The 27,350-nt window shown below is 40.2% G+C and overlaps 1 protein-coding gene across 1 annotated transcript; it reads left to right on the forward strand.

Moving 5' to 3' along the window:
- Positions 1-520: 520 nt before the first annotated feature.
- Positions 521-26,847, forward strand: lrrc17 (leucine rich repeat containing 17). Its single transcript, XM_031284894.2, has 5 exons — positions 521-748; positions 9,377-9,735; positions 11,087-11,573; positions 21,523-21,678; positions 25,895-26,847. The coding sequence occupies exons 2-5, from the start codon at positions 9,463-9,465 to the stop codon at positions 26,335-26,337; spliced, it is 1,359 nt and encodes a 452-aa protein (XP_031140754.2). The 5' UTR covers positions 521-748; positions 9,377-9,462; the 3' UTR covers positions 26,338-26,847.
- The last annotated feature ends 503 nt before the right edge of the window (positions 26,848-27,350 follow it).

A 27,350-nucleotide genomic window follows, 5' to 3' on the forward strand; every position in this document is an offset into this window, starting at 1 on the left:
GGGAATCTTCACTGCTTCAGAACTAAATATACAGACATCCTGCAGTGCAAAACAATTACACAGAATTTACCTCCAACTAGACACCAATAGCTCAAACATGATTTATCACAGAATGTCAAAGAGAACTAACAGCACGAGTATTTGCTCATAACCCAAAGTATTGGAACATGTTAAAATGGCCACCACAGTCACTACAAAACAAAACTGATATCCTCATGGTGGTGCCAGAGGAAAACCAAGGAGGGTTACCAAGGTCACTAAGATTCATCATCTGGTAGTCTATATCCTTCGCGTTCCACTTCTGGGATTGCTCCGGTGCTGCAGGAGATTCTGCCGGATGCATGTATTTTCCGTTTCCTTCTCACTCTCTCTCTCTCTCTCCTCACAGTCTCAGTGCGATCCAGCTGAGTGGGTGAAAAGCAAGGATTGAGAGAGAGAGAGAGAGAGAGAGAGAGAGAGAGGGGGAGCTGGCAGTAGTCAATCACTCAGCACAGGCAGCCAGAGGGGGGGAGAGAGAGAGAGAGAGAGAGAGAGAGAGAGAGAGAGAGAGAGAGAGAGAGAGAGAGAGATTGGAGAAGCAGCCAGTCACTCGTCCCTCACTCCAGGCTCTAAGTTTATAGGCAGCCAGGCAGATTTTCTTGGCTTAGACGCAGCGCTCATGACAGGATTAGGAGCCGGGGACGCGGGACCAACCGGAGATCTGCAGGTCCTATTGGACGAGCCCGGGCCAGAATCTCTTCCTGCACAGGTAGGACTGAGCCTTCATATTATACCAAAGTATTTATCTACAAAAGATTATTCAGCTGAAAGCAGCAGCAAACCCTCAATTCCCTCCCTGATACAAAATTGAATATGCAAGAGGATTTGTTTTTGGCAAGTGTTGTTTGGCACCAAGTAGTTCTTGGTGACTACATCTGATTCACTGAAGGCTTAAAGACCACACCATATTTTTCTCATCTTGATGTGCAATGGTTATTAGGTTTCAGAGTATGTAATAGAATCCACCAAAGGATTATTTTCGGATTAGTCTCTTTATTGAAGGTTTTACAAGAAGTGTGACTTCCCTCTTTTTCTTGTTCCTTAGACATTATAGGCATGCACTGATGTGTGCATAGACAAATAATGAATATAACTTGGTCATGTGGAGAGCTTACTTAGTGTTTAATTATATGTAATTTGAGATATGTTGCAGCAAATGCAGCAACTCTACATTAGAACATGTCAGACATTGATTAAATTATCTGCAGTTTATATGCACAAATGATGACATTGCAAACGTGTGCAGATATGAATGGACAAAACCTCCAAACAAGCAATTAATTATTGTATTAATTACATATAGGTTGCACCTTGTTCCAGCTGAGTATTTGAGGATTTGCTGAAGTAAGCTCTCTTTTTGTACTACAAAGCTCTAATTTGGAGTTGTCAAACTTGTGCCAAGTTCATGGAGGGCCAGTGTACCCTGACGCAAGTCTGCAACAAAGATAACATTCAATTGCTAATGTTAGATGCTTCCTTACTGCTTTTGTTATGTAACTGGCTGGTGGTCGCATGCACCGGCCATAAATCAAAAGCACTCACACTGCTGTGATTTGGCAATCAGTTCCCTGTGAAGCTCAACATACAGAGCTAAGCACCATTTATGCCAGAGTGAGGGGTTAATTTACCCACTTGGACCCTCTTTGTACTGTAAGAAACTGTCGATAGCCATGCCCACCTAATGACTCATGTTTATTGAATACATAGCCAACTCTTTATCCTGTTAAAAAATTAGACTTTTCTGTTAGCTGTGATTCAGGAGATTTGTCAGACAGCTCTTTTTGCACAGATTTTAGAATTTGAGGGTAAGATTACAAAAAGGAAGCCAGAAGTGCTGCAGAGCTTCCTGCACAGTTTGCGTTTATGCTTTCAGTTTTTTTTTGGGTCTATATGTGTGTGAGTGCAGCTATGTGTATATCTGCACATGGCTTTACATGCCTCTGTGTGAGTTTCAGTAAAATTCCAGCCTCATGCAGCACACAGCATAGCAATGTGTGGTTTCCCTCTGGAATCCTGCAACACAAAAAGGGGAAGAGAAAAAGCTTGACTTGCAAGCTTACTCTGATTACAAAGTGTGAGTCCCTTTTACTTAAATTTCTGCTGTTTCAGCTTGCCGCAGTTAAGTGGAAGCCTTTGTAGTAAGAGGAGAGAGAGAGTAAGTGGGAGAGTTATGCTTGTGTGAGCGTGTGTTGTGCCTGCTGCATGTGTGTTTAAGGTGCAGATGTGCCTGGCGCCAATACAAAGCAATGAATATAGCTTGTTTGGAGGGGAGACGTTGTGTTTGTGTGTGTGTGTGTGTGTGTGTGTGAGCTCTGTTGAACTTTCCATGACAGTTTTTTAACTTCCTCATTCTGATGAAGCAGTTTGCAAGACAGAAAAGTATAGAAAAATGAAAACGTTACAGTGAAATATTACATAACAAAAAAATAAATGTAGTTTATCTGTCCCAGAATTTATGAACCTGGCACATTTCGGCTCCAAAGTAATGTTTCGTAGTTAGCAGTTTCAGAACATGATTAGAAGAAGCCAAGGAATAGGGGGGAGACCACACTGGTGCCTGCATAATGTCAGCTGAATGTGGGCCAGTTGTCACAAACACACACACACGCGTGCCGCATGGACTCAGAAACGCGCATGTATGGGGCGATGACCTTTTTCAAGGGTTGTAGTTGCGGTTTTTGTGCTTTAGAGAATAGGAGAAAACGGAAAAAGGATTTCTCATGGGTATAAGTAATACACATAAAGGCACACATTTGGCTAATTAACCAGAAAGGTACTCCTTCTGATGTTTGTTTTCGTGAGTTCACCACTTCTGACCCTGTCTGAAATAGTGCCATTTTCTCTCTGTAAACTTTCCCCCCTCTTGCCTCTCCTCCTTTTCTGCAGAAATGAACGTGTCTGGTTTCAATTAGGCTCTCAGGGATGTGTGAGGGTTTCTCTCGGTCGCTTGCTCTCTCTACATACAAAGTATATGTCTGTCTGTGTCACTGTCTCGTCCTCTCATTTAGGATTCAGGTCTTGTGGTTAGACTTTTTTTTTCTTCCTCTTCTCTTTACATTCCCATAGTCTGTACTGTAATTATTTCCTTGTGTCTCTTTGTCAAAGCTGGATGGCGGGTCTGTTACATGGTAACAAGCCACAGACCTTTGGGCACATATGTAATCCACACATAAAGGAAATACAGCCCAAAGGAAACAAAGTAAGGTCAGCATGCTGGGAGGTTGATTCTCAGAGGAAAACCCCCTCACCTTTGAGCTTGCTCCTTGTTGCCCTCCATCTCTGTGTCACTGTTTCTTTACGTAATGAACTGCCTGGCTGACCGACTGACTGACGTTCTGCTTGTTCCTGCATTTTCAGCTGAATTTTTGACATTTTTCTATGAGCAGCGAAGGACAAAAGGCTTGTTTTTGGAGCCTCCCCTGCTTGTTCTTGCTTTCTCTCTTTAACACAGTGGCCCCTTGTGTTGTGAAGTCTGAACTCTTTCCATCCCCAGTGGGCAGTCCAGTGTTATTGGAGCATGGAGAGCCTCTACAGGCAGCCAGTGCAGGTAGAGACTGTGCAGCCTTAAGGCTTTGTGGGTGAGAGGCTGTGACATTGTGTTTTCAAAGGTGCATTAAGATTTTTTTTTATAGTTTTATAACTTGCTCATTCCTCAGCCTGAAACCTGGACTGGAATTTGACTCTATGTACTTACACAGAAAATGACACAACAGCTAAGAAAAAAGACAACAAAGCTAGATAAATAAAGGTAAAGACTAGACAGGAATCTAGATAAATCTAAAAAGGATTCTGTATTTTGACCCACAAAAGTAATCTAAGGTCTACTGTATTGCTAATGTGTGCTGTTGGCTCTTGCCCCAGTTGGATAGGATTTAAAAAAAAAACCTTCTTGTGTGTTCTCGGCTTAACAGAAACACAGCGGTGTCACCTGACATCAAAGAAATCCCTTTCCCTTTGCCAGGTGGAGTGTCCCATATGTTGACATGATATTTTATGTCCCATGCAAGTTCAGCTTCTGACATCAATCTCATATTTAGGACTTTCCTTCTGTCTTTCTCCCTTGAGAGGTTCTTTTCAGTCTGAAACACTGTGTTTTTAAATATGTGCTTCCTCTATATTTAATAATAATAATAATAATAATAATAATAATAATAATAATAATACATTTTATTTATTTATTTCTTGGCACTCAAGGACACCGTACAGTGATACATAAGACATTTAAAAACAGCCTCAGCAAAAAATATATTTCTCTTAAGGTCAGATAGTGTCTCTTCTCTCACCCCCTCTTCCTGATGTAGGTGGGTTGTGATGGTGTTAGAGGCCAACCTGTCCATGTTTCCTCCGGTCTGCTGAGGCCAAATGACCCATTTGAGCATCCAGACATACACAGACATAGCATGTGTCAACATGTGTCTCTTTTTTGTGTTAATGTTTTTCTTTGTGTACATCTGCATAAATGCACTGTTATAATATACAGTTATATGTGTTCACGTGGTGTGTGTGTGTGTGTGTGTGTGTGTGTGTGTGCCATATCATCATTCACACTCATTTGCACTTTGACTTTTGGTTCTTTGGCAGAGCGGTGTAACTTCCTCTCATCACTGAAGTCCTGCTAAACTACCTTTTGAAATTATACTTTATACACTTTATTATGCAACACTACCCTGTATTATGTGTATGTAAGGTAGGTGTGCTACTGTAACTTAATCACTGACATTTGTATCTTAAACTTCACGCATTAAGAGTAGCTGCCCTCATCAAATGATAAATTGAGTAAAGAGTGCGGGAATCAAAATGAAAGAGGAGTTGGTTTAAGTTCCAGATAAAGGTGCACTAAAGCTGGCACGGCATGGAGACACATGATGTTCAGCTGGAGATGAGTTATACTGTAAGTATACACTCCCTGCACACTGTTCCCCAAAACAAATTCCACAAAGAGAAACACCATAGACTTAAACATTCCTTCAGTGGTTTATTTTGTTTAAAAGCACACTTGTGCTGAGTACTTGCTGTCCCTTACTTGTCTAAAAGACTGACTCGTAAATTGTTTTGGTTTGAAAAGCCATTAGAAAGATTTAACACACATTGCCAAATAATGATTATTCCATTTGCTCAGCAGCTTCAGATGCAATGATACAGTGTACAGTGTGATACATGTGCCCGCTAGGAACTGAATCTCTATCACAACTGATGACATAATCATCCTCTCATTGTTACAAGTGCATTTATCTCACAAGTTTACTGACAGCGCTGTGTGATTGTGGTCTCCCTGTGAAATCCGCCTAATGTGGTTAGAATGTGAAAATATTGAAAATTGAGCCAGCAATGTTAACAAAACATTAAATGTCTAATAATTAGCACCCAGTATAACAACCAAACAACACACTGTTAACAGAGTGACCCGTGGGGCTTTTCACTCTTATGCAGGACCTTCACTAAACTGTGAACAGACAGATAAAACTGTCAGCCAAATGCAGCACTACATAAAGTGCTGAAGGCTAGAATATGATTGATGAGATAATCTATTTGACATACAGAAGTAACCCACTTTTTCAGTGTGGTTGGTCTGTTTCTTTTGGATTTCAGACAATGAAAAACAAAACATTTGTCAAGTGCACCTTCTCACATAAAGCTTGAGAAAAAGGAGTACCTTAGCATTCCCTTAAGACTTAAATGCTGAAACTAGATTAGTGAACATGTTACAATGTCAGATAGTATTGGAAGCTATTTGCAATGTAGATTACCGCATTGAAAAGAACTAAAATTGCCATGCTAGCAGCTTTGTGAGGCTGTGAGCTACTGTACAGCAGTGCTTTTAGCTAAATGCTAACGTCCATGCACATACAGGGCAAACAAAGCAGCTACCATCTTTTCTTTTTCTCAAAAGGGCCTCAGATTCTTCTTACAGACTTATATTTCCATGGTCCAAAATAAGAGACATATTGCTACCACATTTCATGTCCAGACCAAACTTTATTCTGGTTCAGTACAGATGGCAATGGCAGCAAAAAACAGTCTGCATAGTATTTAGAGTAATACCACTGAGGACGTTAGCTGAAACGCTGAGGGCTTTCGGCTCGCTGTTTACAGACAGAGGGAGACAGTTTTTCTTTGGGTTGGCACAGGATGACCAGAAGGAGCTTGGGTGGGAAATAATACTAGACTGGAAGGGCTAATTCGAGCTGGTATAGCCACGAGGTGAACCGCAGGGATGGGGGTTTGGCCTAAGTGGGCTTTTTATGGTCCCAGCTGGAATGTGTCTTGAATATAATAGGCTGACAGTGGCTTTATTTCCTAAGAAGGGCTGGTCATTTATTTTGGGTAAACAGCTGGTAACCCCCCCCCAGCCCCACCCCATCAGGATCTGCACCAACCGCTTTATATAAAAGAAGACACTCAGAAACTCTTCCTTTATATTGCATATTTCAAATATCTTCATCTTTAGTTTTCTGTACTGCTTGATTTTGCCTGACATTTGCACTATTTAGAATGTATTACTGTATTGTATATATTACTTACTACTAAAGGGAAGTTGTGAGAAAATGTTAAAATGCTTTTTGGTTTCATCAGCTTGTTTCAAATGTAAAATTCACCATCACTACACTGTACTGAAGTGTGCGTTTGCTCTGAGCAGAACCTATAATTTCCTGCAGTGTTCGTGCCATGTTTTTTACCCACTGAGCTGTACAGGACCACTTGCATCACAGTGCTGTACATACACAAACTGTACCAGACCAAATTACTTAACCAGAAAGCAATTATACAGAGAGAGAGAGAGGATGTGTCTGTGTCCACTCAAGACACCTCTCCATGCTTTCCACGTCAGTCTAGTCTAGTCTGATGTTTGGACTGGCACAAGTCTCGCCTTGTGTTGAAACATGTCTCTCATCAGCTGCACAATCACACAACCCAGACATAAGAACATGTTCTTGCAGTTAATATACACACAGACATACACATACAAATATATAAAGGCATGCTTGTATATCAATACAGAGAAAGAAGAAAGAGAAACACAATTTATATAGCTGGCGGGTAAGAAGAACCAATTCATTCAGTTCCTGTTGGGTTTGGAGTAACAGCTCACTAGAAGTGTATTATTGCATGTGACGGCTGCAGTGAAGGAAATCGAATTTTCATGTTTGCTTCATTTGAGGCGATTGATAGTTGGCAAGTTGAAGAGGGCTCAATGGACTGGAAAGTGCCTCCCCTGGTACATTCTCAGCTGTTTCTGTCTGTAGCTAGCTAACATGCCCAGTCTGTTATTCACAATGGAACGACACCATCTGCATTGACGGGCTTGTTCCACTGTGTGAGAGACTGGAAGATTGTAAGGGGGCTGCGGTTTGCTACAGTTGGACAGTCTGTGTGTGTCAGTGTGTGTGTGTGTGTGTGTGTGTGTGTGTGTGTGTGTGTGTGTGTGCGTGTGTGTGTGTGTGTGCGTGTGTGTGTGTACGGTGTCTAGGCAGACCTGTGGACTTTGCCTTTTGGCCTCTAATTACACAAGGGACCCATGACTCACTTTTTTTTTAACCATAAAATGTGTGCGCACACACACACACACACACACACACACACACACACACACACACACACACATTATTCACATAGTCAGCAGGCAGGGAGTCCAAAATGAGTTGCTATGTGGCAAAAAAAATACAATCACCATCACTATTAAGCCAAACATTAATATCTCCAGTCTTGGAGTTTTCACATTTGTGGCTGAGTGAGGACAGTTTCACAGTTTGGTAGTACAGATGGTAAGACAGCAAGTCTGCAAGGAAGAGAGAGAAAAATACACAGGACAGTAAGTGGAAGAGTAGTCAGATAGTGGTTTTACTGTATAGGAATAGTTTTGACATTTTGGAAAATGTGCTTATTCGCTTTCTGGTGGAGAGAAAAGATTGATAGCACTCTTATATCCATCTGTTAAATATGAAGTTACTGCCAGCAGCTGGTTAACTTAGCTTATCATAAAGACTGGGAACTGGGACAGCTGGCCTGACTCTGTTGAACAGTAACACAATCCATCTACCAGCACCTTTAATTAACACATTATATCTGTTTTGGTTAATCCGGAGAGTATGTGACATAATACTTTTTGTCTGAAACAGGTTGCCAGGCAACAAGCGAAGGCTCCAGGAAGTTACTCTTTTCAGGCTAGTTGTTTCACTCGGTTTATTCTTTATGCTAAGGTAAGTAACCAGGTGTTGGTTGTAGCTTTGTATTAAGTGCAAATAAGTGTATTTCCCAAGATTTCAAACTATTCCTTTTTACCAATAAGTTTATAGACAAACAACCTTTTGTGGTCATGGAAATAGTCACTGTCCTCTCTCAGTAGCAAAAGTGGAAGTAGTGTAAAACCTCTAAGAAATAAGGTTGGGTTTGACTTCACACAAAGTATAGCCTATGTTAAATGCAACAGATGTACTATTGTTTTTCGCAAGGGATAAACATCCTGCAAGTGCATGGAAGTCATTTATACGAAGACACCAAAATGAAACCAGAGATAGAGAGATGGAATCAGTGGTGGGACATGATACACAAAGGTTAGCGCAAAAGTGCATGTTTAAAAAAAAAAAGATGGCAGGAAAAAAAGAGATGGAGAGAGACTGTTTAGCTGAAGGTAGAACACATTCATGGGATATCCCTGAAAGAAAACACCTTTTTACTATGACTGCATTTTAACCTATTACAAGTTAACACAAAAGTTTCCTCTTGCTTTAACTCTCCACTAATTCTTTCAACATGTGCAGTGTTACCATTTTAAATGTCATCATGTCTGGTCATGCCACTCAAACAAATCCATTTGATTGTATTTGTGAATACAATTTTGCTTCTCTTTACGTACTTTGATAAATCTCTCCCTCAGAATATATAACACCCATTGTCTCTGTCCAGCTTTTTGTTTTCCACCGATTAACCAATCTACTTATTTGTTTGACCTTTATGTTTGCTTTTACACTATGTGTGCATGTCGTGTGAAAACTTAGAAATGTTCATACTTTTTGTCCCACAATTGTAATTACACACACTTCTAAAATTCTGAACATTGTGACATTTTGATACATTAGCATACGTCAGCAACAGTTTGAATTCATGGTCGATGGACTTTGAAGACAAATTAATGCACCTTTATGGACCCTTATACCTCTGTCTAATCAACTTTCAAGGCCTCAAATGAGATGCAAATAATGAACCTCTAAAGGCACAATTTTTGTGACATCCTTAGTTGCAATGTCCTACAAAACCTGGCTAAACTGTGAGTCAGTTTGTGTTACCTTGCCACTGAAGACCTTTGAAAATTCACCTCTTTTTCTCTTCATACACACAGCTGTGACTGGCCTCCCGTGTCCCGTCTGTGGAACTTCCAAGGTTGACCTGATTACTCAGAGGCCTCCCTTCCTCTCCCCTCCCATCATGCATCTCCTCACCCCCCTTCTCCTCTTGCTGCTCCTCCGGCCAGCTGAGTCCCGAAGAGGCCCTCGGTCAGGGACTGTGGAGAGGGGCGCTGGGGGCCGTGTACGGGGCAGAGGCAGAGCCGGAGTGATGAGACGTCAAACTCAGGAGTGTAAGGAATACATGGAGGCAGGAGAGAAGTACCTGGACTGCCAGGACAGGCAGCTGACCACCGTGATGCAAGACTGGCCTAAAGATATTCACCACCTGCTGTTGGCAAGAAATAAGATTCAGGTACACACAGATTAGGGCTGGGAGATATGGAGAAAATCAAATATCACAATATTTTTGACCAAATACCTCGATATCGATACCGCAACGATATTGTAGTGTTGACTATTGGTGCTTTCACAAAATATTTACTCAATGAGATTTTTGATAAATAATCATCAGTAATGTGGATATACTGACTAAGTGGGTAAAGGCAAATAATATAACAGTTACAACTGTCTGGTAAGTTCAGAAAATGACATCACTTTACTGTAATGCAGCCTTTAAAACCAGGAAAAGACAAAACGTATGCCATATTACGATATTACGATATCCAAAATCTAAGACGATATCTAGTCTCATATCACGATACCGATATAATATCGTTATATTGCCCAGCTCTAACACAGATAATGTACACTTGCACTGTGCAAATATAAAAAGAGGCAAGATATGTAAATGGACTGTAGCAGGTGAACCTTTTCACGCCAAGAACCCCTAAACTGACACAAATTAGACCATCGACCCCCATTTGATAAGACTTTGTCCCAGGGTCCCCCATCTGATAGGACTTTTGCTTTTAGATGTTTTTGTACAGAAAGTGTATTGAGTAGAGAGAGAAAGAACAACGTGGGACTTTATTTTTAGCTGAATCTTTGGCCCTGTTGTATTTTGTATAGAATTATGAAACATTAAAAATGTATTAATAAAAACTGCAATTCAAGTATAAAAGCTATATCCTACAATGTGTACTTAAAGTTGGAATATATCTCTAAGTTTATATTAACAATGGGTTAAATGACTATGTGTAATGTGAAAGGTGTTCCTTGTAGTGACTAATGCAGAGAAATATCGCCCGACTCCCTCAACTCTATGAAGCTTTTTAGTGAATTTGAGCTCAATGTTTGGTTTTTACACCTCACCTCGTTACCATGAGGCTCAGCAGGTGCAGCAGCTGCAAATTTGGACTCGGACTCGAGCATTCATGAAATAGGACTCGGAAGTTGATGAAGTTTCTGACTACTTTTATGTGTAATTGGCAGTGATGGAGTGCTAGGACTCGGACTCGAGTCGCTATTCTCTGGAATCGAGACTTAACTTGGACTCAATCTCAGGTAATGGTGACTCTGACTTGGACTCGTACACTGGGGACTCGAGACTTGACTCGGACTCGACAGTTGGTAACTCGACTACAACACTGGTATAAGTTAGCACCTAGCTGGTGAACATATTTAGCAGCTATAAAGCTATTATATATTGTCTGACATAGAAAGTCAAAGCTCAGTAGGCATTTGCTTGAGACAGACATTTTAAGTGAGCTGAGTTATATATATTCATAAACCAACAGTTCCCATCTCCCCCGCCCCCCCCTTAGGTTTTGAGGGACAACATGTTTTCCCAGTTCACCCAGCTGAAGAGCCTGGACCTCCAGCAGAACGACATCTCCATGGTGGAGGACGGGGCGTTCAGCGGCCTCTCCCAGCTCACCACCCTGCTCCTCCAGCACAACGGACTGAAAACTGCCACCGAGGAGGTCCTGCTCCCTATGCCCCGCCTCGCCTACCTCCGTCTCTATGACAACCCCTGGAGCTGCCACTGCCAATTGGACAGCCTGGTCAGGACCCTTCAGGTGCCTAGCAACCGCAACCTGGGCAACTACGGCAAGTGTGCGGAGCCCCTGACGCTTAGGGGCCAGAAGCTGAGGAAGCTGAATGTGGACTCGTTGTGTGCGAACGACGTGGACAGAAGGCCAGGGGGCGGAGAGGGGGGGAAACCTCCGCCAATCAAAGGAAAGACAGAGGCCACGTCCATGTGCCACACCTATATGTTTCCAAAACCTCTGCTGGACTGCAGCAACAAAGGTGAGACTGTCAAGTTCTGTATCTCCGTAATCTTGAAGTCAGATGTCAAGTTTATAATAGTTATAAAATGAATTCAGCTAAAGTAATCATTATTGAATACAAAAGAGAAAACACGTGTACTGTGTCCACAAGAAAGGGTCAACTTGAAACAACTCGAAATGACCCACACAAAGAATCACTGTATTTTTGCTGCATTAGAAACTGTTCATTTGCAATTGCAGTCTGTCAAACCCATGTGCAATCAACCAGTGTCACCGTGTGGTTAGCTGAAGCTTCTACTTACGTGTGACGACAAATAATGTTCCTGGCAAACATATCAATAACAACAATTAGACTGCCCTGGCAGAGGAGTACCTTGTATAAAAGGTACATTTGTTAGGTTTGCTCAGCACTCTCCGTGTAGTTGTGCCTGCTTGTCCAGTGAAATTGGGCACGAGAATTAGTTTGCTGTCTAATGTTTAGGTGACATTATGGCTGAGTGAGCAGAGATGTGTTTGTTTTATTAAGGCTGTGGGCTGGTCGTAGTGTGTTCTTTCAAACTAACAGCTGGCATTTTCTTACCTTGCACGGCAGCTGGTTTCATGGATATCACGATTCTTGAGTGATCAAAAAATCTCGCAAGGCTTCAAGTAATGTGTTTGTGTCTAAACTACCAGCCAACCAAACCAATCAGCGTCTGGTGAGGAGCTACTGGCAGCTACGGGCGTGGTTTAGAAGTGTGTGAGGCTGCGACTGTTTGTTAAAAACAACAATGGTGGACATGATAGATAATTCATCATCACCTGCCAGGTATTTTTTTAAAGTTCCAAATGGTTTCCAGTCACGGCTTCTCAGATGGTTCTATGTAACAAACCATCTGGCACGTCAGGTTAGGCATTTTCATGCATGGAGCATAATTTAGCATTTTAATATTACTTGTTTAAAGGGATACTTCACCGATTTAGCATTAAGCTTTGTATCAGTAGAAACACGGTAGTATTTTTGAATGACTGTGCTTCCCTCCCTCATGTCCCCCTGAGACCAGAGATCTCTGTATTGTGGGTCTGGAAAAAAATCTTCCGATGACAGAAAATGACGATTTTTACGTCATTGGAAGATTTTTTTGACCAGAGGCAATGGACTACAGCCAGTAGTAGGAGCTACTTCCGCATGTTTTCAACCCGCCCATAGGGGGTTGGACTGTTGTCTTTCTCCGAAGATTCTCGAACCAAAACGAGCGTCAGCTATCTTTAATCCTCGCTAAGCAGTAGTCTCTCTCTCAGCAGCAAACTTTTAAAACAATTATGTGCATTCAAACTACCACACATGGGTACCACCGGGATACATTGGTACAGATCGGAGAATATGCAGGACACTTTATTACAGACGGAATACTCGACACACTACGAGACCAGCGGTGTTGCTTGATGCCTCTGGCCGGTAAAGGGACATCATCAGCGGGGAACGTGGAGCGAGTACCGGTGGAAAGCTAACGCTAGCCGGCCACCTGTTCCATCAATCCTGCTTGCAAGTGTCTGCTCATTAGACAACAAACTGGACTACATCCAACTTCAACGAAACTCCCAACGCAAGTTCAGAGACTGCTGTGTTTTTGTTGTTGTGGAAACATGGCGGAACAACAGTGTACCGGACTATCCAGAGTGATAGAGAAAGATGGCTCTGGGACTATCCAGCTACCAGGCCGGCTGCATATTTTAATTGTGTAACCACTTGAGCCACGGTGTGTCGTGTATATGGTTGAAATGACAATAAAGCACATTGAGTTGAGTTGACCGTCTCACTGTCTGTAAACTGTAGGTGTGGCTTGGGAGTAGACTCTAAAGCAGCAAAGCAAGTGCATTCTGGGATTTGGTGTCTTTCATCCACATGAGCCAAAAACACATTTTCTGGCTTTTCTCGGCCTAGAAGCCACCAATTTCTAAATTCTTTTCACATTTCTACAGCATAAGTGACCCAATTTAAAGATATATTCAGCTTTCCAATGGTGAAATATCCCTTTAAACATCAATTGGCTACCTGCTGTGATTGTGTTGCATTGTTTGGCCTTTTGATGAGTTGCATTGTGGAGTGTTTTTGTGTGGTTGGTCTTTTGTGGTGGTTCATCACAATATTTTTGCAAATACATGCATCTGTATTGTATTCTAATTTGAATCATGCATTCATTAACTTTCTGCCGATTTGTGTTCCAAGACATTTTAGAAGGCAGTAATTTCCACCAGCATTTCAACCGGTTTGTGTTTTCAGTTTTAACACTGAGTCAGCATAGCTAGAAAGTGGCAGAAAATATGGAAATAGGCAGGCATCAGAAGGGATAGGGAGGGCTTCTTTCAGCTCTTCCAGTTTTCACATCTGGTTCTCTCTGTGCATACAAATGCCACTATGAGGCTGCCATCATAGAGGTTATAACTAATAATTTGTCTGTGTTGATTTTCAAAGACAGACTGGAGGCAAGGATGACAATTTCTGAATTTGTGCAGACAGATCACTTTTTATAAATTTTATGTGGGCTCTTTAGTCTTAGTTGCCCTCTCATATTCTCCCTTTTATCTGTTTTCTCTCCATCTTCTTCTGCTTCCTCTGATGCCCTAATAGCATCCCCTGTCAACACACTGAAATGAAAGATTGTCTGTGTCCATGTTTCAGACCAAGTGAGCCCCCAGATTTAAATGAGCAATTTAATGCAGTTATAAATGGATAGCTTAAGCCTTTCACAGAAATAAATCTTTCACAGAGCACAGACAAGCCAAAACCACACAATGCAATGTCTGTGTTGTGTGAATGCACGAGGAAGCTTTTTACATATTTTCCCAATTTTTTTTTCTACAGTAAAGTTTTAAATCGCTCCTTTATCTGAACCACTATAAGGTTCCTCTGTGTTTAATGCTTGATAATAACTCTCTACATCCTGCCTCCTAAACCATGCCCCACCATGAAAGCGATATGAGATGTGTGAATGTTGCTTAATATATTACAGATGTTGTGCATGACATTCAATACGTGGTTTCTATGCTTTTAATTTGCAAGGACGCACATATAGTTGTACTGTAGGCTGATGCCAGTTGAGGTTTGCAGTCTTTTCCTTTTGTTGTTTTCACTGCGCTGCATTCCAGCACAATGGTTTCACTAGTTGCACTGATTATATATTGGCTGTCAATCATTGTGAAATCCAGTCACAGGTGGATTATATCATTACACATTATGTTTTCTCCTCCCTTTTTTGTCTGTTCAACAATCTGAACACTTACAGGTGCTGGCAGAGTTTGGTATGCTGTGGTATGATATAGCCTTAAAAACTTTGGGTTAACTAATGATATCCAAATGTATAATAAGTTGTATTATTTTAGTTAACTTACATTATTGAATATTTCTCAAGGCCGTCTCTCTCAGATTATATGGAGTTGCAAGACTGTGCCATTTGCATGTACCCTGTTGCCTCCAAGTTACTATTAAATCAAGTACAACCAATGCTCATGTGCTGCAACCATAGACTTTAGGGTGTAATATTACTTAAAAGTGCCCATTGGAATTTTATGGTAAACAAACAAAATTTATGTTTATATTCAGTGCATCCTACCGAAACGCATTGTGTTTATGCTTAAGTTCTAACAAACACATTTTTTTAAATTTATATTGATTACATACATTTTTACTAGCTTGTGCTCATCTTCTTCTTCTTTGCCTTTGCCTTTGTTGTCGCATTACTACACTAACTGTCGATTACTGGAATAGCGTGATACCATCGGCAGGAATATGTATCAGTTGCCCACATGCTCACACATGTAATGAGTGATCTTGTGCACGTGCACAACACAAACAAAAAGGGACCCATTTCTAAAAACATTGTTCCATAATGCTACTAAAGGTCTCCAGAGGGTACCTTTAATTAATTTATTATTAGGAATATGCCTTATTAGATTTTGACACAGGCTACAAGACATGGCATCAAATTTGCTGTAAATATTGACCGTCTAGTACATCCTTGCACAGCTTTTTATTGTAATTGCAAGACTGGCAGCATTAAAAGTGAATTAGCTGCAGTTAGACCTTAACCAAAACACAGAAAAATTGACAAATATCATCCGAATGACAGTGGTCTATGGAAGCACTGAAAGGCAATGTTAAAAAAAAAGTTTTTCGGGCATCCCGTCTGCCAAAACCTAAGGTCAAAACCTGTACAACTTAAACTTAGGTTTTGGCCATGAATAGTATATCCTACGTAGGAGATACTATTTATCTGTGTACAAGATAAACTTTTACTTCTAAATTAGGCTGTTTTAAGGGCGAGAAAGCCGTGCTAAAGTGCTTAGTGCATGATACAAAGGGAATTGAAAGTTCAGCCAAATGCAGCATAAAGAAAAGGTTTTACCTTCTTAGTTAACAACACGTCTACTGTTGAACATATTGTAATGGAACTGTAACTAAAAGTTTAACTCATACGTACGAGATAGTATCACCTACGTAGGAGATACTATTCATGGCCAGCAGGATGCCCGAAACGAAAACAAAAAAATCACCCTGCCTTTCAGGGCTTCCGTAGTGGTCAAAAATACAAAGAAGTTAAACTTAAGTGGAAACAAACTGTGAAGAGGGCGAACGTGAGTGTGTGGGGATGGAACAAACATGGTTTTCTTTCACATGGGACTGGAAAGCAAGTCGGGGGCAAGAATTAGAAAATCCATAGCAGAGTGGAAACATATTTTGATCTCTCTGTTTCCAAACCCTATATTTTCCCATCGTCTGTGTCTCCATGCCTCCCTCTCTAAGGCTTTTTCTCTGAGGTGAACCACAGCAGATTTCAGGCTCCACATCATTCTCATACTACACAGAGTGGTTAGAGTTAATAATATGGGAGTTCTTATGGCTGTGTTTCTTAAAGATGGGACCTGGACTTGAGAGTTACTTACTGTGGTTATATCAAAATGTGCCTTCATATAAATTCTGTTTAAACCTCTTGTGTACAGTGGCCACAATAATCTCCCTAAATAGTATGTATCCTGGATTAATATTGTAGTTGTACTGAAGCTATTTTTACACTGTACCTAAATATTTCCAGTTTTTTGTACACAGGAATTTACTATACACCAATAAAATGTTTGGAGGTCAATTTGTAAGCTGTATTTCTACTACATGCCACATTTAATTTTTATTTATTTATTTTAAGGGACCATGTACAATATCAAACGTAAATGTTACCATTTGATGTACCAGAGTTAGCTTAGCTCATAGAGTTAGCTCAGCTCATAGACATCTGTCCGTTCTCTTTAAGGACAATTCCGGCGCAAAATGAACCTAGGGGTTAATAACACATAGAGTTAACTGAACGGTACTGTCTTTATAAACTATCTTTTTAATAAACTGTCTGTACACTTACAAAGTTCTCAATGCTTCGGTTTACATATAGAGACCCTCACCCTCTACCGTGGAAGTGTGGTGCTATTTTGAGCCTTGTTAGTGGTATAGAAATAGCGATTTCTTTTTACTTTAGCATGCCCCTGACGACTAGCGTTACAAGCTAATTACAGTTTTGCGCTAAAACTGGTCACATTCGATTAGCATGAAAACATATCCCAGAGAACGGTCGACTCGGTACCCATGTGTTACTAAACCCTAGGTTCATTTTGCGCCGGAATGGTCCTTTAATACATCCATGCATCTGTCAGCTCTGGCTAGCTAATATGCTGTATGTAATTCCAGTGAGAAATGGCAGCTATAGGAGCGATGATAACGCTAGGGTTGGGCGGTATCCAAATTTTGATACCGTCAAACCTCCTCCCTATTTTACGTATGCGGTATTACCGTGACTTATTAAAAATGATGACGTAAGGCTCAGACGGCGTCACCAAACTGTTGGCTTGTGCACCGTTCAGAAACTGAATACCAAACACTAATACTAAAACAATAATAACATAACAACAACTTACAAAAAAACTACTTTCTCCTCCACACTGTCACATGATGACAACCACACATAATTACATAAATTATATTTAATATTTAATCCTTGTCTCCTATATAAGTGCATTGCATTTTTTTTAATGACGGTATTGAAACTGATACCGTTGCTATTTTTAAGACTCGGCGGTATACCGTATCACCGTATTACCGCCCAACCCTAGATAACGCTAGACTAGACTCCACAAAGTTGGCTAGCCGGAGAAAATTAGCTTTAAGCATTCAAAAAGTAACGTTAAAGAAAGAACATAGTGCCGGTGTATTACATTAGTACAAAACCAGCTTTTCATATTGTTCTCCCTTTGACCTTGAAGTCATTCCAGTTTGGGTTTTTCTGTACATATCTCATGAGGTTGCTCAAACACCCATCTACAGGGTGGTGTTGATTGTTTTGGCCTAGTTCTATACTTCACGACTGTGCTCATGAGGTCAAGAAATCATTGGTTTCAGAAGTAACAAATCCTCTGTATAAACGTCAGGCCATTTGAGTAGGCAGCAGTAAAGTGACTCATGTATATGGTTAGTTGGCTGCTTCCCAGTTACACAAACGCCCACACACATGATATGATATTATGTCAGGCTCTCCCTGGACCTCCTGGATCAGCAAGCAGGCAGTTAGTCAGCAGAAAACAATAATCTTCCATAATGTCAATTTGGCGGAGAGCATGAATGAGAAAGAGGACAGTATCAAACATCACTCTTTAATAACAGCAGGATTTAGCTGCAGACACCGCCTGGCGCCAAAAAGCTTTCCTGCAGTAGTTTGAAGGTCCTATCAACACTGGGAATTGTACAGCTGTTATGAAACTCAACTGATGTTTGACTTCTGGGGTTCAGAGTTTCCCAAAGACATTTTTCACAATGAGGTGAAAGGGTCACTGAAACATTGTGAGAACAGACCATGGGATAAAAATGAAACCAATTGTTATGATATTATTGTAGACCATTTTGGCAGTTACCTCCACTATTTAATGCTCAACATTTGGATCGATGTACTTTGGATGCAAATTGGTTGATTATGTTTTGATTATTTTCTTTATTACTCCCATGTAACCGTTGCCATTATGACGTGTGCAAGAAGAGACATTTGTACTCAGTCCACGATTCGCAGAAAAAAAGGGTAGTTTCGAGTTTTTACTTGTGTGTAACTCTATTAACAAAGATGTAACTTCTTGTACAGCCAACCAAGTCTGCTAACTATAGCAGACTTGGTTGGCTGTACTAATAATATATATATATATATATATATATATATATATGAAAAACATTCAAAGTTAATATAATACTGTATATTAAATATTCACTGCTAGCTAATGCTACCATGCAGCACATCCAGTGCCTAAAACTATTAAGAAAACACATCAAGAAATCATTTCCCCTGTCAGGCGTGTGTCCAAACCACAAAAGTTCACTGCACTACGCACAGTTGACCCCAGAGTAATCATGTCAGCACGGTATAAAATTAACTGCTTCCTTTTCTACTGTCTAAACAGTACAAAACATATTGCACCACCTGCTCCACCACCTGCTTTTTTCTTTAAACTACGTGTACATATAATTCATCAGCAGTGCTAACCCACACCCTCTGTAGAAGGATACATAGATATATGTCCAGATTAATGTTCTGCACTTCTGCTAAATCGTGGAAATAGTTTAGCTCTATTCAAACTATGCAAATACTGCTGTACATTTACTGCAATGTGTAATCCATGTGTTATTCTAATGCACGGCCTACATGGCAAATGACTGACTAAATTGCAGCATAAAGTCATTCAAACCTGGCACTTTGACATAAAGCAGGTGCTATAGTTAAATAAATGATGACATCACTCAGAATTGTAATAGCCAACGGTCCAAAGTGAATTTATAGCAGAGGTGTTATCAGACGAAACACACAGTGTTTCTCAGGTAGTAACAAATCACAAAGCACTTCTTTTTTTGACAGAAAAGTCCAGGAGGGACAGATGTTCATATGTGCAACGACATAATGACTTCAGCAGATTCAGTAAAAAACCCAGTTATGAATGAATGACTTTCACTTTTCCTGAAATGTTCTCTCTTCTTCTTCTCCTTCTTTTTGTGTGTTTATTTAGGAGTGCGCTCTAAGGAGGCACAGATGTTAAAGTAGGAAAGAGCCGAACACTTTATATTAAAAATTTGCTCTTTGAAAAATCACAAGATGACATGAAGGCTCCTGATAAAATGTCTGGCTCCTGATAAAATATCTGACTTCCTGAACACACATTTTGCTCCAGGAAGCAATGATAGAAAAATGCGAGCGATAAACAACATAGCAAATCAAGCTAATGAATAGATAATCTTTGGCTCAGCTTTAAGAAAATAGGTCCAACTGAACACAGGCACCGCTATTGTCACTACTGAATACATAGTATAGTAGATTTCCCTCATTCACTGTAAAAACACAGAAGACCACAGATGTATCTCTCTAGGACAGAGAGGATCTGTTTTTGGCTCTAAAGGTTGGCGTGTGATTTCTCACAAGTGAGCCTGGGAATTTGAGTCTGATGTAAGAGCGCCAGCATTCTTTCAACTTTTTCCTAATCTTGGACAAAGTTGCAGACGCATGTACACCTAAGGCAGGATGGGATTCCCTTTAGACCTCCAATTCTCACTGTGGAGGACTGATAACTTGTGGAAGAGTCTCCAAAATCTGTTCTCTGTAAATGTGTTTGCCTGATGCACACTTATCAGCCATCACTGCATCACATCATTGAACAATAATTACATTTCCTTACTGCACTGGCTACATCTGTGTGCATGCTGTATATGTGTGTCCTGTGTGTGATTATATTTCCTTAGAATCAGTGATGATTTATGGCAACATGCCTCCATAACTAACTGCAACATCTGTGGCAGTAAAGTGCATAAAGACTGTGACATCTGCTCTATAAAAGCGTCCAAAGGATACTTCTGAGCAAACTATGCTGTCCGTGTAAATAAATACATGCAGGAAACTAGTCCAAATGCATGTACGCATGAATGCTCAACCACACACATTTCATACACAATCTTTAGTTTTTTAGATACAAAATAAAACGGTGATTTCACGTAAAAATAAGCATACATTGATTATATCTCCGTCAGTATTCGATGCCTTAACGTACTCGTTTCCTCCCATCTGCAACCTCTTTGCAAACTGCTTCAAAAACAATCACCCATGTTCATTTTGATGATACAGGTTGCTGGGGCCACCTACTCAGTTTTAAACAGAACTGCACCATGATTTGCACGGCAGATGTGACTTACAATAAAGACAATTTGCATATTTTTATAGACTGACAGGTGAAACAAATCTAATGACTGTGGGAAGCAACTCAAAATCCATTAAAATGCCTTTTTTTTTAACTTGGAAAGTAACTCCTAAGTGTCGACAGTGACCACTCTTGATTCTAACCATTCCAACATTGTAGGGATGATATAGCATTTATGAAATGTGCTTCAGCGTGGGACTTTCATTTAAAACTCCAGAGAGGATCTGGTATCGAAATGAGAATACATGGCTATCACTGTTTCATACATTAGAGTCTTCAAAGACCCTCTTGCTAGGTTGGAGAAGATGTTTTTGTGAAGCTGAAAACACTGGAAACACTCATTCCTGGCAAAAAAGTGAAATGATGTTATACATGCTGTCACACTCGCCTCCATCTTGGAAAGGTTAAATGTTGAATACAACCCACACAACATCTTGAAAATGTATAAAGATGCAGACAGATTAGATTTCCAGCTCTCCTGCTGATTCTGGAGCGTTGCACTTTGTATTCTGATTTCAATTATTGTGCACATCTGCCTCAATGCTGTATACCTATCAGTAGGGATACAGGAATGGATATTTATTTGTTGTGTTAAAGTTTATGTAAATTCTTGCAGTGTATCATTCTCACCATTTAAAATCTTTACAAAACCCCACTCTGTTGTTCCAGCCCCTTTCACAGTTAAAGAACTAATTAAAAGTTTCTTTGTCTTTCGTTCTTTGCAGATTTGAATGACATGCCGTCTGACCTGCCATCTGACATAGTGAAGATGGATCTGTCCTGGAACACCATCAAACATCTCAGGCCCAAACAGTTCCTGCTGTCCAAAGACCTCAAAATGCTCAACCTTAGCGGCAACAGCCTGCACCATATAGACACAGGTGACCCCCTCCCGCCACCCCCACCCCCACCCCCTCCACACACACACACACACACACACACACACACACCTCTGGACACTTCAATGCATTATGCCATGGCCACATACAGTAGATCCTTGTATTTGATTGGCTGGCAGGTGTTCCTTAAAATCATATAACAGCGTCAACAGACATAGTTTCAAAAGTTAAACTACTCTTTTAACAGTTCTTTTGCGTCTGCTACATTACCAGTTAACAATTACTGATGAAAACGACCTAACCATGGGTTAAACTAGTAGTTCCCAACCTGGGGGTCGAGACCCCCACAAGGGGTTGCAAGATAAATCTGAGATGTGAGATGATCAACAAAATAGAATTGTTATTTTTTTTACTCATCTTTTTTTCCTCCAAAATTACTGCATAGGTTTACATTGTCATGCCTCTAAAAGTTGGCCAAATAGAAAAAAAAAAATAAAAATCACTTTTGTTTAACCGCTCACAACATTTTGACATGTGCTACTGGTGATGAAGGGTTGCAAATAGCCTTCTTGGGAACCACTAGGTTAAACTACAAATAAGCTTTAAACATGGATGACGAAAATTATGAAATAATGAAAATACTGGCACAAACAACAAAAATGGCCCCTTTAACAACACAAATAACCAAATATGCGACTCTCATTACTAGACAGAGATCAAGGAGAGGTTTAGGAAAATTAATCAGGGAAACACAAGATAATTAAGTGTTCAAAAGATTAATTATACTGAAGCAGACTATCTGCTCTGAATAATAATGCTGCCTCAGCAGAATTAGCCATAGCGTCATTAAAAAAATGTAGACTCATTACCCTCTCCATGCTAATGATGTTTGGGCTCATGTCTTCCTGCCCAGAAGGGAAATCCTTTATAAAAACCTGGTGGTTTTCTTCATTACCGTGTAACACATGTAAACAATCTACTGCAGCTTGGCCCAGTGTGTCCAAGACTATTTGGAAACTAAAAAAGAATTTGTAATTCTGAGAACTTTTGATAGCCACTGACATATGGTCTCAATCATGGTTGCTCCTTCTAATCATATTCATATTTAGAGTAAATTTTAACTTGTTTAGAATCCTTTTGTCTTGCCTTTTCATTCATGTTTCTTTGTCACTCTGGTTACCCTCCACATGAAAAGCATTAACAAAAGGCTCTGGCACACTGGGGTTATTACTAATAAATGCACATTTATTTGTATTGGTCTTTCGTTGTTGTTTTGGCGGATGTTTGTGCCAGATTGCTGTGGTTTTTCCTTGCAGCACATACCCCCAAGATAGACAAAACCATAATTTAAACAGCCACAGAAGAGTACAGTATATTTGAAGGTCAATTTAGTGCACTTTCCTGTAACTAATAACTTGACATTTTAGGAATCGTCACAATGTGGGGCCCCACCCATCTGGAACTCCGAACTCTATAAACAAAATATTTCTTAATGCTCTTCAAGTCCCTGTAGAAGATCATCCTTGCCTGCATCTCATTTGTGTTACTGTAATTGAAGCAGCAGACAAGTATGTAATAGTGTGACTTATGCAACAGGGATATCTGTAGTTATGGTGACCAGAGACTTTGAAATTGCGTTTCATTTTTATGGAGACTTGTTTTCAAGATCAGCCCAGAGTTGGGCAAGCCTGGGGGTAAATCCCTAATTTATCACCTCAGCTAAAGTTGGACGAGGTTTGTGTTTTCATGCCATTTCTTTGTTAGCTCAGAGAATGTGAATGCATTTGCACTAAAGCTGGAAAAAATTATGACAGAGTTTAAAGCATTAGCCTCAGCGATCCTGGGGGGAGTGCTGTTTAAAATACTTGGAGATTAGGATGTTATATTATATAGAGCTCTTCGCTTGCTTTCTTTCCATGACAACAAGTTGACAGCAGTCTTAACCCTTGTGTTTTCTTCGGGTCAAATGTGACCCGTTTTCAAAGTTCCTTTATCAGAAATATGTTCTGCCATTCAAAATAATAAAATGGTAAAACAGTTTCCTGACTAAACATTGACATATACCAGTCTGTGATAATCCATCAACATATATTCATCTGATCTTCACTAGAGTGAAAATAATTCATCTGCCTCAATGCTGTATACCTATCAGTAGGGATACAGGAATGGATATTTATTTGTTGTGTTAAAGTTTATGTAAATTCTTGCAGTGTATCACTTGCAGAGTGAAAATAATTCATAATTTCTGCATATTTTACTCCAAAATAAGGTATAATTTCATGTACAGTAAATGTGGTTAATTGACCACAAATTAAAAAAAACAAAAAAAAAGTGTAAAACTATTGGTAATAAGTTGGAATGAAGTTGGCTAGAAGGTGCACAATAGAATTGGGTGATACTATACTTTATGCTTTATAAGAAGGCAAAACAGACCGGGAGTTAATTTTGTTGGAGGACAACAAATGCATGGTCGACAGGAAGACAACATAAGGGTTAAAGGATGGTGAGATAAGGATGCTTTGAAACAAAGAACAGATGGAACAAAAAAATAATTGTGGAAGTGACACATCACACCAACTAGCTAAGGGAAGTGTGGTCATAAAAGGACTTTTTTTTCATGGCCAGAGGAGTAACTAAAGGGAGGAAAAAATTCCTTAAGTTGCAAGAATATAAGCAGGCATCATCTCATGCCAAGAGTAGAATAATGTGCCAAATAATCTGATGAAACCTGCAAACTGAATACAATTCACAAAGAATATTGCTTCAGTTTATTTCACGTAAAAATAAGCATACATTGATTATATCTCCGTCAGTATTCGATGCCTTAACGTACTCGTTTCCTCCCATCTGCAACCTCTTTGCAAACTGCTTCAAAAACAATCACCCATGTTCATTTTGATGATACAGGTTGCTGGGGCCACCTACTCAGTTTTAAACAGAACTGCACCATGATTTGCACGGCAGATGTGACTTACAATAAAGACAATTTGCATATTTTTATAGACTGACAGGTGAAACAAATCTAATGACTGTGGGAAGCAACTCAAAATCCATTAAAATGCCTTTTTTTTAACTTGTGCCTGGGAAAATACCATGGAAGTAGAGCAGACTGGGCTTCCTGTGGCCATAGTGGCTCAAAAAGGCAAATGCAGAGTAGCCCTTTCGGGAGATTCATGAATCTCGTGAGTCGAGAGATAACAGGGGCCTCCCTCATCCCTCTTCCTTCCTCTCCTAAAGTTCCCTCTATCTATTTCATCTTTATGGTTGAATGATGAGACTGCAGTGACAGTAACTTATGTTACAGTGATTGAAAATGGATTTCAGAAGGATTATAGTCCCCAGCGTCCGTTTTTCTTTTTCTTTTTCTTTCATGTCTCTGTCTCAGTGATGTCTTTATCCTCACTATATTTTTCTACCTTAATGTGTTCCACACTCTCCTCCTTCTCTTCTTCCTCCTCCCATTTTCCTCCCCTCCTCTCTTCCGCTCTGTTAAGATCAAAGCTAGGCCCAAGGCTTGTGGACAGCGTGAAACAGTCCTCACTGTCCCATTACACAGACTATGAATGTCTGGATGTCAACAGTCAACATGACAGCTAGAAAGCAGACAGATAGAAATAATTATCATGTCTTATTATCAAAACTATGACAATTTAGGTCAAGTGGTCTTGAGTTCACCTGTTAAATCCACTTGAGTCATTTTTATTTAATACAATATGCCAATGCAGTCGCCCCATAATCTTTAAGTTCAATGAGTGTGTCATTTTCAACAAGTTCAGACAACAAAAAACATACAGTATAAAGACAAAAACACATGCTATGACCATGATCTGCTGCTGTCCTGACCCTGAAACTGCAATGTTGGTGATTGTCATCTCCTCCCTTTATATGAAAGATTACACTGTCCAGAAATGTTCTGATAAACCCACTGTACGCTACCTGACAAGCACAAAACGGTAGACTGACAAAGTTAGCGACTAGCTTGTGAAGAAAGTAGAACATTTAGCAGCTCATTTCCCTCAGGAGTTGGTGGAGACCAAATAGAGTGAAAGGGAGAGTGAATACTGGGCTTACATTTGCCAGGCAGATAGAAAAACACTATTTTAAATGAATACTAATGTTGCTCTGTCTGCAGCATGTGTAAATATGCAACTGTTTGCTAAAAACAGGAAGTGTCCAGGGAGACAGGATAAACTTTTTATTATTCAAGCAGCAGTATGAGATGCCATCTTATTATGATCCATTTTTCTTCATCACCCAGGTGCATTCGCAGGCCTGCTGTACCTCCGTGAGCTTGACCTGTCCAACAACAGCCTCCATTATTTCCAGTACGGCGTACTCGAGGACCTCTACTTCCTACGGAAGCTCTCGCTGGAGAACAACCCCTGGATCTGCGACTACAACATCCACTACCTGATCTACTGGCTCAAGCACCACCCCGGTATCTTCTACACTGGCCTGATCTGCTCCGAGCCACAGGAGTTCAGGGGCTGGCGCGTCGAGGATTATGTCAAGACCTACAATGGGGAATGTCCCATGGATAAACAAACTGGAGGGATGGATACGGGACAGGGGGTAGAAGGGGGGATGGACAATGAGGCACTGGAGGTGGTGGCGGATATGGGTGATGGGCAGGGTGAGCGTTTGCCTCGGCCCCTGAAAGAGAAGAAGTCCAACAGGTTTGAGATCATCAGGCTGAGTTAGAATGGAGGTGGATCAGCAGACTGGTGTGGTTTAGTATATAGGTCAAAGGAGTGTTGGATTAAAATGCAGGTCTGTGGAGAGGCTGAACAATGGATTAATAAAGGTAGACTCAGTGATTTGATGTTTAAATAAAAAATGTGATATGTATAAAAGTACAATTTTGGGAAAAAAATTGTTTGTCTTTTTAGTAATCAACATTTTCCATCTTGTGTGGGTAACTCATTTTGGGACATTTTCTGAAAACATAATTGATTTGAATTTCATATTGTTTGGAGATGTTTTGGAGATGCAATTTGAACTTTTTTTTTTTTTTTTCTTCCCAACCTACATCTCTTTGAATTTCCCAAACAATCAACTGCAGGTGCTCTTATTTTTTTCTGTTACAGCCATTTTGATATTGAGTACAGGATATACTTTTTTTTCTTTTAAAAAGTAGTTTTGGTCTTTTTTATATTAATACATGTACAACTTTGTCTACCTGTTTTCTAGAATTAAAATTGGTTTTTATTTTCTCTGAAGATTTATTTAGACAGACACGATGAAAGGCAAAAATGTGGGTGGACACACTGAACTTGTTGACCCACACTGCCACCAATTAACCACCAAATATGACGAGAAGTGGATGTATTGCATCATACAGTAAGTCACTGTTTTAAGGAGATCTTGCAATTTCCAGATAAAAGGCCTGATATTAAACCTTAAAGGTCCTATGACATGCTGCTTTTGGATGCTTTTATATAGGCCTTAGTGGTCCCCTAATACTGTATAAGTCTCTTTCCCGAAATTCAGCCTTGGTGCAGAATTACAGCCACTACGAGCCAGTCCCACAATGAGCTTTCCTTAGGACGTGCCATTTCTGTCTGTAGCTTTAAATGCTATTGAGGAGGAGAGATGGGGTGAGGGTGGGGGTGTGGCCTTGACCAACTGCCATGCTTCGCTCGTTTGCAAGCCATGTTGTCTCTCTCTTTCTCATCAGCGGGCCAAATTCTCTGGGCGGGCAAAGCAGAGAAAGG

Source organism: Sander lucioperca, chromosome 20 (assembly GCF_008315115.2).
Source record: "Sander lucioperca isolate FBNREF2018 chromosome 20, SLUC_FBN_1.2, whole genome shotgun sequence".
NCBI classification, from domain to species: domain Eukaryota; kingdom Metazoa; phylum Chordata; class Actinopteri; order Perciformes; family Percidae; genus Sander; species Sander lucioperca.

Coding starts and splice junctions, on each gene's coding strand:
- lrrc17 (XM_031284894.2), top strand. CDS start 9,463: ATGCATCTCCTCACCCCCCTTCTCCTCTTGCTGCTCCTCCGGCCAGCT. Junction 9,736..11,086: donor TGGCAAGAAATAAGATTCAG/GTACACACAGAT, acceptor CCCCCCCCTTAG/GTTTTGAGGGACAACATGTT. Junction 11,574..21,522: donor GCTGGACTGCAGCAACAAAG/GTGAGACTGTCA, acceptor CGTTCTTTGCAG/ATTTGAATGACATGCCGTCT.